This window comes from Grus americana, chromosome 24 (genome assembly GCF_028858705.1).
Source record: "Grus americana isolate bGruAme1 chromosome 24, bGruAme1.mat, whole genome shotgun sequence".
In the NCBI taxonomy this organism is placed as follows: Eukaryota; Metazoa; Chordata; class Aves; order Gruiformes; family Gruidae; genus Grus; species Grus americana.
Genome location: NC_072875.1, coordinates 2,466,966 through 2,478,913, shown reverse-complemented (window position 1 = coordinate 2,478,913; position 11,948 = coordinate 2,466,966). Strand labels below are relative to the sequence as shown.

General features: G+C 59.9%; 1 protein-coding gene across 2 annotated transcripts in view; it reads right to left on the bottom strand.

Annotated features, from left to right (window-relative positions):
• Positions 1-11,948, bottom strand: part of TMPRSS13 (transmembrane serine protease 13) — a 33,765-nt gene that overhangs the window by 3,468 nt on the left and 18,349 nt on the right. The window contains exons 4-10 of one of the 2 annotated variants that reach the window (XM_054803134.1): positions 7,346-7,469; positions 2,190-2,361; positions 1,710-1,811; positions 798-920; positions 581-710; positions 203-295; positions 77-120 (exon numbers count right to left, since the gene is read on the bottom strand). In XM_054803134.1, coding sequence (XP_054659109.1) covers positions 77-120; positions 203-295; positions 581-710; positions 798-920; positions 1,710-1,811; positions 2,190-2,361; positions 7,346-7,366 — 685 coding nt within the window. In that variant the 5' untranslated portion in view covers positions 7,367-7,469. Of the gene's footprint in view, positions 1-37; positions 121-202; positions 296-580; positions 711-797; positions 921-1,709; positions 1,812-2,189; positions 2,362-7,345; positions 7,470-11,948 lie in introns of those variants that run through there. The other variant, XM_054803135.1, reaches the window with a different exon arrangement.

Below are 11,948 nucleotides of genomic sequence, written 5' to 3'. Positions count from 1 at the left end.
AGGAGGAAAGCGCTCCCAAGCACGTGTTTGGCCTCACCCGCCCTTGGCCGCATGCCCTGCCAGCCAGCCCCCTTACTTGTGCATCGGAGGGAGACGTACTTTCCCGTGAGACATTGTGAGCTGCAGGAGAGAAGAGGGAGAGGCAGCCTCAGCCCCGGCCCTGTGGCACCAGCCAGGGCCAGGAGGCAACACTGCCTGGTACCTGTTGAGGCTCTGCTGGATGGTCTCTCTCTCATCAGTCACGGTGAGGCTCTTGCCGGAGATGCGCAGGGGGATGTATTCAGTCTGTGATGCACTGGGAAGGGAGAGGAGAGAGGCAGTGAGGGTCTCCCCTCGCTGGGCACTGAGCAGCCAGTCCCTGCCTTCTCAAAGAGGGTCTGCACACTAAACCTGGGAGGGGGGAAGGACCGAAACACCCAGAGCAGCACTGGACAAACAGCCTTGCCACGGAAAAGCATAATGCTGGGGGAAAAAGCACAGCAGACCGTGCACCTGGCCAGGGCAGGAGGGCCAGAGCAATACCCAGGGGGCTGGCAGGGCCCCAGCGCCCGAGCAGGACAACCCATCCCTGGGGAATTACTTCTGAAATCCCAGCTGCCGGCAGGTCTTTCTGGAGAAGGAGTCATCCCAGGCGCTGCTGCACACTGGCAGCCACTGGCTCTCAGCGCTGGAGTAGATGTGGAGCAAAGACTCGTCGAATGCAAAGCGCACTGCGGGGATGGAGCAGGCAGGTCAGTGGTACCCAGTGCCCTGGGGGCTCCCTTTGCCCCCACCGCCCCCGGCTCCTGGTGCCTCACCGCAACCCAGCTCGTCGCTCCGCTGGGAGCAGTCGATGATGCCGTCGCAGCGCACAGGGCTGTCCTTGCAGCTTTCGGCAGGCTCCTTGTACACAATGCCGGTCTGCGACCGCCAGAACATAACTGAAAGCAAGTGCACGCTGTGGTGAGGCCAGGGCGGGTGGCAGGGGCTCGCTGTGGGTGAGGGTGCAGCAAGCCCACCCGGACTGGAGTCTGGAGGAGGTCTGCCACACGCAGGGGCACTCCCAAACACCAGGCGTGAGCTTGGGTGCAGGGCTGCTGATTGAGCCCAGACTGAAGAGCTGCAGGATCGATCCGGGGCTGAAGGACTGGCCAGCCCTGAGCACCCCCCCATGCCAGCCCGGCCGCTGCGACCCTCTCTCCCTTCACCCACTTCTAACGTGCTCCTGCAGAAAGATGCCTTCAGCCCGCCGAATGCTTCAAGCCCACCAGCCACGTACAGCCGCCGGAAGCCTGGCAGCTAGGTGTTAGGCAGATTAAAGCGATTCCCCCGGTGTCGGTGCCTGTTCCGTCTACAGCCCGCACTTTGTTTGACGGGTCCTGCCTGCTAAGCCTGCACCTCAGGGAGGGCGAGCCCGGGTGCTGCTGGGGTGCCCCGCCACCCGCCGATGCAAGCCCGGGAGAAGGAGAAGGCGGTGCAGCCCCCTCGCCCCGCAGGGAGCCCAAGCGGCAGCTCTCTTTTCCCCGGCAATCCTGCTCCTGCCTGTCCACCAGATGTCAGGAACACTCAGGAAATGGGAAGAGCACCTCTCTGCCTGCTCGCCTTCCGTCCCGGCGGTTTCCCTGTGGCACTTCCCAGCGTAGGTCTCCCCAGCCTCTGCTGACCCCCAGCCCCTCTGAGACCTCCCCACCAGGGACCCCCGAGCCACCCCGGGCTGAGACCCCACTCACACAGCAGGATGAGGGCGATGAGCAGCACGATGAGGACAGAGATGCAGAAGATGAGTGCAAGCCGTCGCTGGCTCATGCAGGGAGCTCTGAACATGGAGGATCCTGACAGCAGGGCAGAGGCAGGGTCAGGGGGAGCAGCTGCCTCCCCAGGGTGCCTGGACCCTGCTGCCCGTCGGCACTTGCCGGGACCTCCCTGGCTCCCCGCGCGCCCCGCTTCCCCGGAGGGCCCACGAGATGTGGGGGAGCGCGGCCACGCACATCCCGCATCTCCCCATGGTGTCCTCCCATCCTGCCACGGTCACTGTCCTCTCCCTTGCTCCCAGCACTCCTCAGATCCCCAGGGAAACACCAGCCTGTGGCTGAGGCTTATGCCAGCAGTGGGCACAGGGACCCATTCCCTGTCTCCCCTCCATCCCTCCCCACCCTAGGTGGGACCAGGGCCAGGGTGGCCAGAGACCAGCCTCGGCACCATCCTCTTACGTGTGCTCTCACAGGTCGTGCAGGGAGCCGGGGCTGGGCTGGACTCTGGGCTGTAGGGCTTGAAGCTAATGCCGAGGACACTTTCTCGAGGCTGTGGAGGTCGGCCACTGAAGATGCTGCTGACTGTAGAGGCATGGAGGCTGGGAGGGACACTGCTGGGCGATGCCGTGGTCTGCGAGCAGAGGAGACCATTACTTGCAACTTTGATCAGAGCAGTCAGCTGGGTATTTGGTATCGGGTCAGTCACGCTGTGGCCCAGTTCCATGGGGCTAGTGCCCCAATTTATGCATCTATCCTTAATTAGCCATTTGAAAAATACAGTGCAATTCCCAGCTGTTATTTAGTAATACTTAATAATCGGTGTTTTCCAAGCCCTGAAACGTCCTGCACCCTGGAATGCTGTTCTGCAGTTGTGTCACTCCTGATCCATGAATTTGCAAAAGAATATGTATTTGTTTCCTTTCCTCAAGACACACTCTTTCAAGCGCTCCATCAACTTCAATCAGCTACAGAAGTGAGAGCCTCTCATTTCCTTCAGAGAGGACCTGGGTACAAAGCCCACAATAAATGCTGTTTCCTCTGCCATTTGTGAAAACTGAGATATCTTTGGCAATAAGAAATGACTGCGTGCCTTACAGGAACTGCAAGGGCATCGCCAGCCAGCACACGGCAGCGACAGTCCAGCCCGAGCTTCGTTCTCGGCAGGTGCTCACCACACTGCCCGCTGGCTCCTGGCGCCGCACAGCCACAACCGACCGCGTTTGCACTGGGCTGTTCAAGGGAAGCCAGGCTATGCCTGTCCCTACAGACAACGTCGCTGCGGTCCCACAGAAGGGGCACCCAAGGGGGGAGCGGAGCCGCCGTCCTTTGGCAGCAGAATGCAGCCAGCCTGGCACAGACACCCCAGCCCACCACCCAGAGGACAGCTTAGCGACCCGGAGGTGGGCTCAAACACACCCCTCTGGAAGTCTGTCTCAGATTTTTGGCCCTGCAGCTGCAAGAGATCATATTTCCCCGTAACCATAGAACATCCCTTTCCCTGCCAAGCCAGCAAGCAGCACCAGGGTCGGTGCACGGCTCTGGAACCAGCAGGGAGGACAGGGGCCTTGGGCAGAGCAGGAGCGGTGGCAGGAGCTGCCGAGTTGCCACCTTCCAGCTGGATTTTCTCTACCCTTGTGTTTCCTGCCGGGAATCAAGAGCCCTAACGAGCATGTCAGGAGCCTGCTGAGGCTCACGCTTTGTAAATATGGCTGTGCCCTTTCTTGCAATGCGGTGGTGTAACTTCCTGGGCATTATCCCGTGAGTCACGCACCCCGGCGTGGCCACACGCGTTCCCTGCGCAGGGTCTGCCTCAAGCCCCCAGCTGAACATCGGGGACGCACCATCTCTTGAACTGTGCCTTAGTAACTGCTCGCAGCCCAGGCACATCAGCCTCAGAGCCAGCGGGCACAGCGCCCCAGGCTCCCAGGGAAGCTGCTTGGCCACTCACCCTGGCCAGCAGCAGGGTGCGCAGGGCTACCGCCCGGCACAGGCTCTCGGCGCCAGACTGAGCGAGCAGCTCCCCTGCCTCCTGCCCGCACAGGGAGGAACAGAGGCAGTTTCTGTTTCACAGCATCACCCAGGCAGCAATAAGAAGCCTGAATTTGCTCAGCCTGCAGCCAAAGGCCAGTTTTCCCTATGGCTGAATTTCACAGCAGCCACGTTGGCAAGCCCAGGGTAGCCGTGCTGCAGGCTTGCCTCCTCATGATCTCTCCCAAAGATGGTGGGGAGCCCAGGAGAGCCCCTCAGCATGCTCCGCTGGGCTGGCACGGCAGCTGGGAGGGCTGGAGAGTGCCCCAGCAGTGTCGTCCCCTAAGGAGTGTGAGCAGTCATGCCAAGAGGATTCAAGTTCTCACAGCAAGTATTGCATGCCCGCACCATGAAACATCCCTGGGTATCCTTAGTGCCCGTTGTTAGAAAGTGCACGTGATCAGCAAGAGAGCCAGAGCTGCAGCGGGTCCTGCGCCGCTGCTTTGCAGAAACAAAGCAATGAGCAGATGCCAGGAACCCTTCCTAGGAAAAGGATTTTTCCTCTCTGCGTAAATGAGGTTTTTGCAAATACCTAGACAGTATCATTTACGTTGACATTTGTATGCTATCTCCACATGTCTGATATTTCATGTGCCTCCTCCTGAAGCAAGTGTAACCCTTCAGTTATCAGATCAGCAAAATCACAACACTGGTAAGGACAAACCTCTCCGTTGTACTAGAAAACACAGCCCAGCTTCACCAGTGATGCTGGATGCTAAAGCATTTCTACCTCCAGCGTATAAACATTTCAAATTAACACTTCAGTTCACTATAGGTTAAATTGCTCTTACTGTTCCTTACCAGGAAACACATGCCCTTTCTTACACTCAGGAGAACTATTAGCTACTTATTTCCTTAAAAGTCTAAAGTCCAAGTTTTCGGTTTTGATTTGTTGTTTTGTTGGGGTTTTTTTTAGGTCTATCACAGAAGCAAACAAAACTTTTACCACCCGCTCCTGGTAGCCAGCATAACTGGCTGCTGTTGTACTGCCACTGAAGCAGAGAACAAACAGCAGCGGCTTTACAAAAATAATTCTGTTAAGCAGTGTGCATTACCCCAGTGAGCAAGCTGCGACTTCTGCCCACAAAACCTTTACTCATCCTTTGCTGACTTTGAGTAAAAGTCAAACCCAGAGCCATGCCTCTCTCACACGCGTGGCTGCGGTTTGAGCCCTTTTTCTGACGTCCTCTCTGCAAATGTTCCACCAGCCGCAAGAGCATTAAGCCCTGCTGTGGGCTGGCGCATGAAAGTCAGGTGCGGGGAGGGGAAGCACAACCAGCTCCTTTCCGTGGCAGTGCCGACTTTCAGACAACAAGGGGAGGAGGAATTCTGGGGACACACTGGGGGACTCCTGGCCAGCTCTGATCCTCTCGCACCCGGCCCAGCTCAGGCTGCCCGGGGGACAAGCGGACAATGCCGGTCTGCAACACGAGCCCTTTGCTGAACTTTTCGTGAGCGTAAACACCACCTCGGTCCTTCTTTGCTCCGCTGTGAGGCTCCGAGCAGCGCTGGGAAAGGCACCTAAGCCACAGACAGCAGCACCAGAGAAGCCCATCCCCTCTGCACCATGAGCTGCCACGTGCACTGGCCTCCAGCTCCACTCCCTGCCACAGAGGGAAGGCCACCAAATCCATGCCAGCAGAAGGCAATCACCGGGGGAAAGGCAGTCCGGGCTGGGTTCAAGACTCAGGATCCACGTGTGATGGGGAGGGAAACCATCCAGCAGTCAGTCACACGCAGTTTCGGAGTGGGAGGGAGAGCGGAAGAAGCCAGGCAACACCTGGGGTGTTGCAACTGGACCCAGGGCCCAGCCGTGTCTCAGAGGAGCAGAAAGGCACAGCAGCTACCCAAAGCATTGAGCATCAAGAAGGAAGAAGGGCAACCTGGCTTAAATAAGCTGGAAGTAGCTGCCTAAATAGGTGATCATCTCTCCCAGCTGAGCTTGGCAGCCTGCCCCTCTCTGCTGCTCACAGCCTGTTGTTCGGGGCAGGGAACCGGCTCCTTCACCTGGTTGTGGAGCGCTGATTGTCGGTGGCAGATTAGCTCAGCAAGCACACAACAGCGACATTGTCCTCGTGCTCACCTGGGACAAAACCCTCCCGAGCTTGTGAAAGCCCCCGTTCCCTCCTGGTGACGTCCATCCCGCTCGAGCGCCTCAGCTGAGCAGTGCCTCGGCAGTGCCTCCCCTAGGAGGGGGCAGACCCCCCAGTCCTAGGGACAAACTGGGCAGGAGCTGCGGGAGGATGCTGCTGACACCTGGATGCCGTAAAGGGGCAACACGTGGGGAAGTGAAATCCCAAAGCATGCAAAGGCCATTTTACAAGCACAGATGACAAGCCGTGTCAACTGAGTCAGGCTGATCCGGCCAGGGACAGGTTGCCCTATGCCAGTGTGAGCGGCCCTTCAGGCAGAGATCAGAAAATGTTCCAGGGAGTGAGTAATCGCTGCTCACCCCATTCCACGGATGGGCAAACCGAGGCACGGAAAGATGAAGCGACTCTCCTGCAGTTGCAGAGCCAAGGGTGGCACCTGGGACTCCTAATGGCCCATTTAATACAAGCGACAAAGCCAAGGTGGCCCAGTGGGGATGCTCAATATTGGGTAATTGTCTCCATACGTGGGCATCCCAATTCCTGCCCGGTTCTGAGAGAGATGCGGTGCTGCTGCTCACTTTCGGGGCCACCTAGAGCCGGGATCACACTGCAAAGCAGTGCTGGGGGCAGGCTGCCCCTCCCTCGGGACCCAGCCAGGTTCTGGCACGAGCCCACTCTGCCCCTGCTCCTGGCTGCCTCTGAGGCACCCGCACGCCAAGGGGCAGGAAGAAGGTGGCTTTTACAGCTGGCCCTGCCTCCCCTCGAGCTCCATCCACCCCGTCACTGCCGGCTTTGCACGTTCCGGACGTCGCTGGCACAGCCGGCAGCGCTCAGCACGGTAATTACCCGCTGCCTCGCCCGGGCGGGCTGAGCCCAGTGCCCAGCCGGGGATGGATGTTTTCCTCATGACAGGATGCTCAGCAAGGCCCCACGGCCGAGGTCGATCAGGCCCTGGTTAACCCAGCCCGAAAAGAGCACGGGGAAAACTGCCAGGAGAGCGGGTGAGAGAGGAGCGGGGGCCAGGGCCACCAGCGTGCTGCTGCTGCTACTGATGTGCTGGTGGGAGGTGCCGGAGGGCTCACGAACGTGCAGCCCCATGGATGACAAGTGGCACAGGCTCCCACCTGCAGCACCAGCCTGCCCACCAGCCTGTCCCCCCGATTCGCAAATCCGCTCCAGTGTGGAAAAGCAGCAGTGCCGGGGGGGCCCTGACACCTCCTCTGCCAGCGCGGGGCTGACACCCGGGATGCTGGCAGCAGTCCTCCTCCCTCCGCGTGCTGAGGGGGTGCCGGAGGCAGCAGCCCCACGGGCAGCTCGCCCCGGGTCCTTCTTCCCACCGGCAGCAACAGGCTGCTGCAAAGGCAACGCCCCAGAGAGCAGGAGGGAGAAACCGGGCCCTCCACCAAACCCAGAGGAAAGGGGGTCTGTACGGCCACAGAGCAGCCCCTGGTACTCCTAGCTGGCTCAGAGCTGGGGCAGCTGCCCGCGCCTTACCGGAGAGGTTTTCCCGTCCATCGGCCGCTGCAGGGCTGGGCTGGGGTCACAGCTTCGGCACAGCCATCCTTCGCTGCGCAGCGCGGTGCAGAGCGAAGTCAGGTCCGTGGGGACGGGGCAGAATCTGTTTGGCGAGCGGGCTCGTACGTCAGTGCCAGCGCCGGGCGCGGAGGGAAACCAGTCCGACCTGCCGCCCGGCTCCACCACTGCCTGTTTCCCAACTGCTCCAGGCACAGCACGTGAAATACCTGCCTCTGCTGCCGGTCACCCCAGCCAGGCGCGGAGGAACGCTGGGCAGGGGCAGCAGGAGCCTCGGCTGCGGCCAAAGGTCTGAGAGCAGGCGAGGTCTGGCCCTGGGGGAGAGCAGCATCCCGGGCAGCGGGGGGCTCCTCGCTGCTCTCCCGGCTGCCTGCCCACCCAAGGCCCCCCTTCTCCACTGTGTGCCTCGGAGGGCTGTGAGCACCAGCTGAGGATAGGAGGTTAGGGGATGCGCAGCCATGTCCAACCCCAGCCAAAACCCTTTTGTGCGCTCCAGATGACCGAGCAGTCCGGAATGGCCTCAATGGAAATGAAATACTGTTTCCCTCTAGTTTGTCTAGGGGCTTTTTCACTCCTTTGCTAATGGAGGGATGCTTTCCCATTGTGCAAGGAGAAAGCAGTGGTCTCCCGCTTTCTCTGTGGGCGTGAGCTAGGAGATGCTTTGCTTAACCCAGAACTCACATTTGGGAGAGGTAAAAATATCCAGATTAAAAGGAAAAATGCCCAGCTCCATTGTGTGCTTTCTGATGCCCAGACCCCAGACCCCAAACCCACGTCCCTCAGTGCCACATGCCCTGCTCACCCCCAGCCCCCAGCTGCCAGAGGAGCGGCTGCGGGGCAGATGAACGAGGCTGCGGGGAGCCTGTGCCTGCACTCCTCGCTGGCTGGGATTGCACTGCAGTCTCTTCTCTGCACTCCACAGCAGAGAGGTGGGATGGTTTCCCAGATATGCAGCCAGTGCTTCGTGTAACCTGGGCTGCTCCCAGCTCCGGCCAGCGTGTGGATGAGCAGCCTCTGGGATAAGAGGCCGTTGCAAGAGATGGCCGCACTCCCGCCTGCCTGCGAGGGCTGGCACCGGGCGGTGCGAGGGAAGCACGTGGCTCGGCAGGGAGGAGGACAGCCTCTCCGATGGCCCAGTCCCGGGAGGCTCTGCCTGGTGGCACGTTGCGTCCCATGAGCCCCATCCCAACACTCTATTTTCCAGGCACATTTCTCCCGGCATTATTCATAGCATAAGTCCCTTATTCATCCGGCTCCCCATCCACACCTGCTCATTGGTAGGGCAGGAGACAAGCAGGGCCATCCAAGCTTGGAGGAAACCTGCTTCAAAACCCCCTTGATTTCAAGGCTGAAAAGCCTGGGATGGATCCTGCCGTCCCCTCCACCCTGTGCTGGGGCTCCCCACCTGTCCCTTCCCAGAGGGGTGAATTCCTGCCCTGCTCCCGTGCACAGCCTGGGGCCAAACCCGGTCAGCCAGAGAGGGGGATTGGGGAACCTGGAGGAGAAGACCAACACCCAAGTCCATCCTGATCTTGGTGTTTAGCCCTGCTTTCTTCGGGCAAGGTCATTGTCAGGCCCTTTGCCTGCCTCTCTCCAGTGCGCCCACCCAGGACCTCACTGCCTAGGCAGGTCCAGCAGATGTGCTTCAGTGCGTGGGGCAAACGCTTCCCGTGGTGGTGGCCACGAGCCAGGCCACCTGCTCTGGGGATCCCCTGCTTTCAGAGTGGCTTCGGAGCCAGCCTTCACTCTGCAGCACACTCCTCTTAGCTGTCGCATGCAGGACTAACAGCATCCTATTTGCTTTTTTGCAGGTGCCCCATGCCTCTGAGGGCTCAGCCCTACTGGGGTGCAGGGGCGGAGGGAGGCAGGAGCTGGCCAAGCACCGAGCTGCGTCCCTGGACAGCCCTGAGCTGGCCTTGCACACGTGCCTGTGCGAGCTGCCATGTCCTCTTCTGAAAAGGGATTCTCAGAAAGTAGCTCCAGGTGGCAGCTCCAGAAATGACTGCTTGCTGATGTTTCTACAAAGCTACCTACAGAAAGCAAGTTACAGAGAACCGTGTGTCTGGGCTTGACCCCAACAACCTGATGTTAATGTCATGTGTGTGCAACACCTCATGGGTGAAATCCTCACACTTTCTTGCTGGAAACCGCTCCTATGAGTCGTGCTGCACCCTCCCACCCTCCCACTAGCAAACAAGGTGCTAAAAGCACACAGCACACACAGCCAGAGCCGGCACTGTCACCCTGGGAGAGCCCGGCGGCTCCTCTGCTCTCTGCTCTGACCTCCAGGCATGAGGGAATGAGGAAGGGAAGAGCAAAACTCTGCTCTTCCAGGCAAAGTGCTTTGTCCTGCGGCAGGGCTATGCCGGTGCAGAACCAGCCCTCTGGTCCCAGTCTGAGCCCTGTGCTGCATGGTGCAGCATCACTGCCCGAGCCTGCCCCTCCAGGCAAGCTCCCGGAGTTTTGCCTCCCCGTGCAAAACTCCCCAAGGTCTGCAGTGGTGGAGCACAGGGAAGAAGAGAGACCAGTGCTGCCAGGTGTTCTCCAGGCTCTCAGGCACTGCGTGGAGCCCCTGGGCCCCCTGAGTCGCATGGAGGACGGTGTTAGGTTTCTCTGCAGTGGCGTCACCCAGCCCGGCCAACACAGTGGCCCACAAGGGGTATTTCAGGGTGGGCTACATCACCCACGGGGCTTGTGGGCTGCTGGAAATCCCAGCCCCCCTCCGTCCCGAGCTGTACCGAAGGTGTGGGCATTGCTGAGGCTGTGGCAACCTCAGCCCCAGCCACAGAGCGGCAGCTCCAGGATGTGGGTGCCGCGCGAGGGAACGGCAGCCAGGCAGGTGGGAGGACGGAGCCGAGGACGTGCTTTGCCCTGCAGCCTGCCTCGTGGACGTGGCAGCCCCTTCACCAAACGGGTGCCTGGGGCTAGTGGCTGGCAGGAGGGTCCCGGCGGGAGCTGGGTACGGGGCCAGGTGGCTGCAGCTCCCAGCTGGGAGAGGAGAGGAGCCGCAGAGGCTCTGGGGAAAGATGTGCTGTGCAGCTCTGACTCAGGTGATTTCCAGGTTATTAAAAACATGGTTATTCCTGCTCAAAGATTAGTCAATTATTTTTAAGATGAAAAGGACACTCAGCAGTGTTCTCAAGGGCTGGTTTGAGTTGTGAACTCAAAACCTCTCCCACCAACACTGAAAACACGGTGCTGCTCTTTTCTGTGATGCTTTAGTTTTAACATGGTGCTTCGGGTGGTCAGCAACATCTGATGCAAAGCTCGTACGTGGTTATCGCCGGGTGCCCTGCCTGTGCCGGGGCTGCAGGGGCCAGGGGTGCCTCAGCACAGTGCGTGGCCGTGGGACAGGACAGAACCGCGTGCCAGCCAGGGGCAGGGGCTGCCGTGCCCGCCTGCCTCGGGCTGGGAAGGCAGCTCTGCCCCCCCCTTTCCCTGTAGGACAGAGGCTCCCTCCTGGGGCTCCTCACAGCAGAGCTGGTGGCAGCAAAGGTAGTATGGAGACACGAATTCTGCAGCCTTGAGGACGCCGAGCGTCATTCGTGGAGAATGAGGGGAAAGCACTGACAAGACGGGGATCCTGGGCAGCATCTGCACCGTGAGCTGCGGTGCGGGCAGCATGTGGGCACGCTACCGTGCTGCCCCCCCCCAGCTCCTCCCGCAGCACCTGGCAGTGCCCGCAGCCATGCAGCAGCTCAGGTGCCAGCACAAGCACCGCGGGGGGGCTGTGCCACTCACAGTCTGAGTGTTCAGCAGAACCCTTGTTTCTCCTCAGCCTCTTTCATTTTCCCCCAAATTGTGAACCATTTCTCCCTAGTCTCTGAACTGCCTCACCCACAGGGCCAGCTTCACGTTGTCTTTTCCACAAGGCTCCCTCCTTCCTCATTTTTGGTCCCATTGCTTTTGATCTTCATTCCTCTACGTGAAACACGAGCTGTGGCTTTGTGTGGGATGGCTGTGCTTCATCTCAGAACTCCTAATTTCAGTGGCTGCCAGATCTGACTCACGAGCTGATAACAGAGCGACAGGACATCAGCTCGTCTCCCAAAGACGGGAGAATAAAGCTGAGCTGAGGTGAAGCCGGGGGAGGGGGGGCATATGCTGCTGGAGCCATCCTCCCCTGCCCATCTCTATGGCTGGCCCTCAGCAGAGGAACAGCCGTCGGCGAGGGAGAGCCTCTCCCGGTGCCTGTATGTCCCATGGCCCCAGCAGAGCGGAGCTGAAGCCTGCACGTCCCTGGGTGCCACGAGAGCCAGGCATGCCACCGTGCCGTGCCCGAGGTCCTGCCGCCAGGCTCAGCGGCACCACTCGACTGACCCTGCGGCTGACAAATTTGTTGGTGCTCTGACAAGGCTGAGAGTTTGTGGAAGCCTGTGGGCTCTAGCAGGAAGGATGATTCAAGGGATGAACTCTGGTCAGAGTCAGGGGAAGCAGCAGCAATCTCCCACTTTGGGCATTTAAGATGGCTCTTTGAGGAGCCACTTTGCTGTGGCAAAGGGACCCGAGGTCCTCTGTGCCCGCTGAGCCAGGGACTGCTCTGAAACTTTCTGAGGCTGTCCAG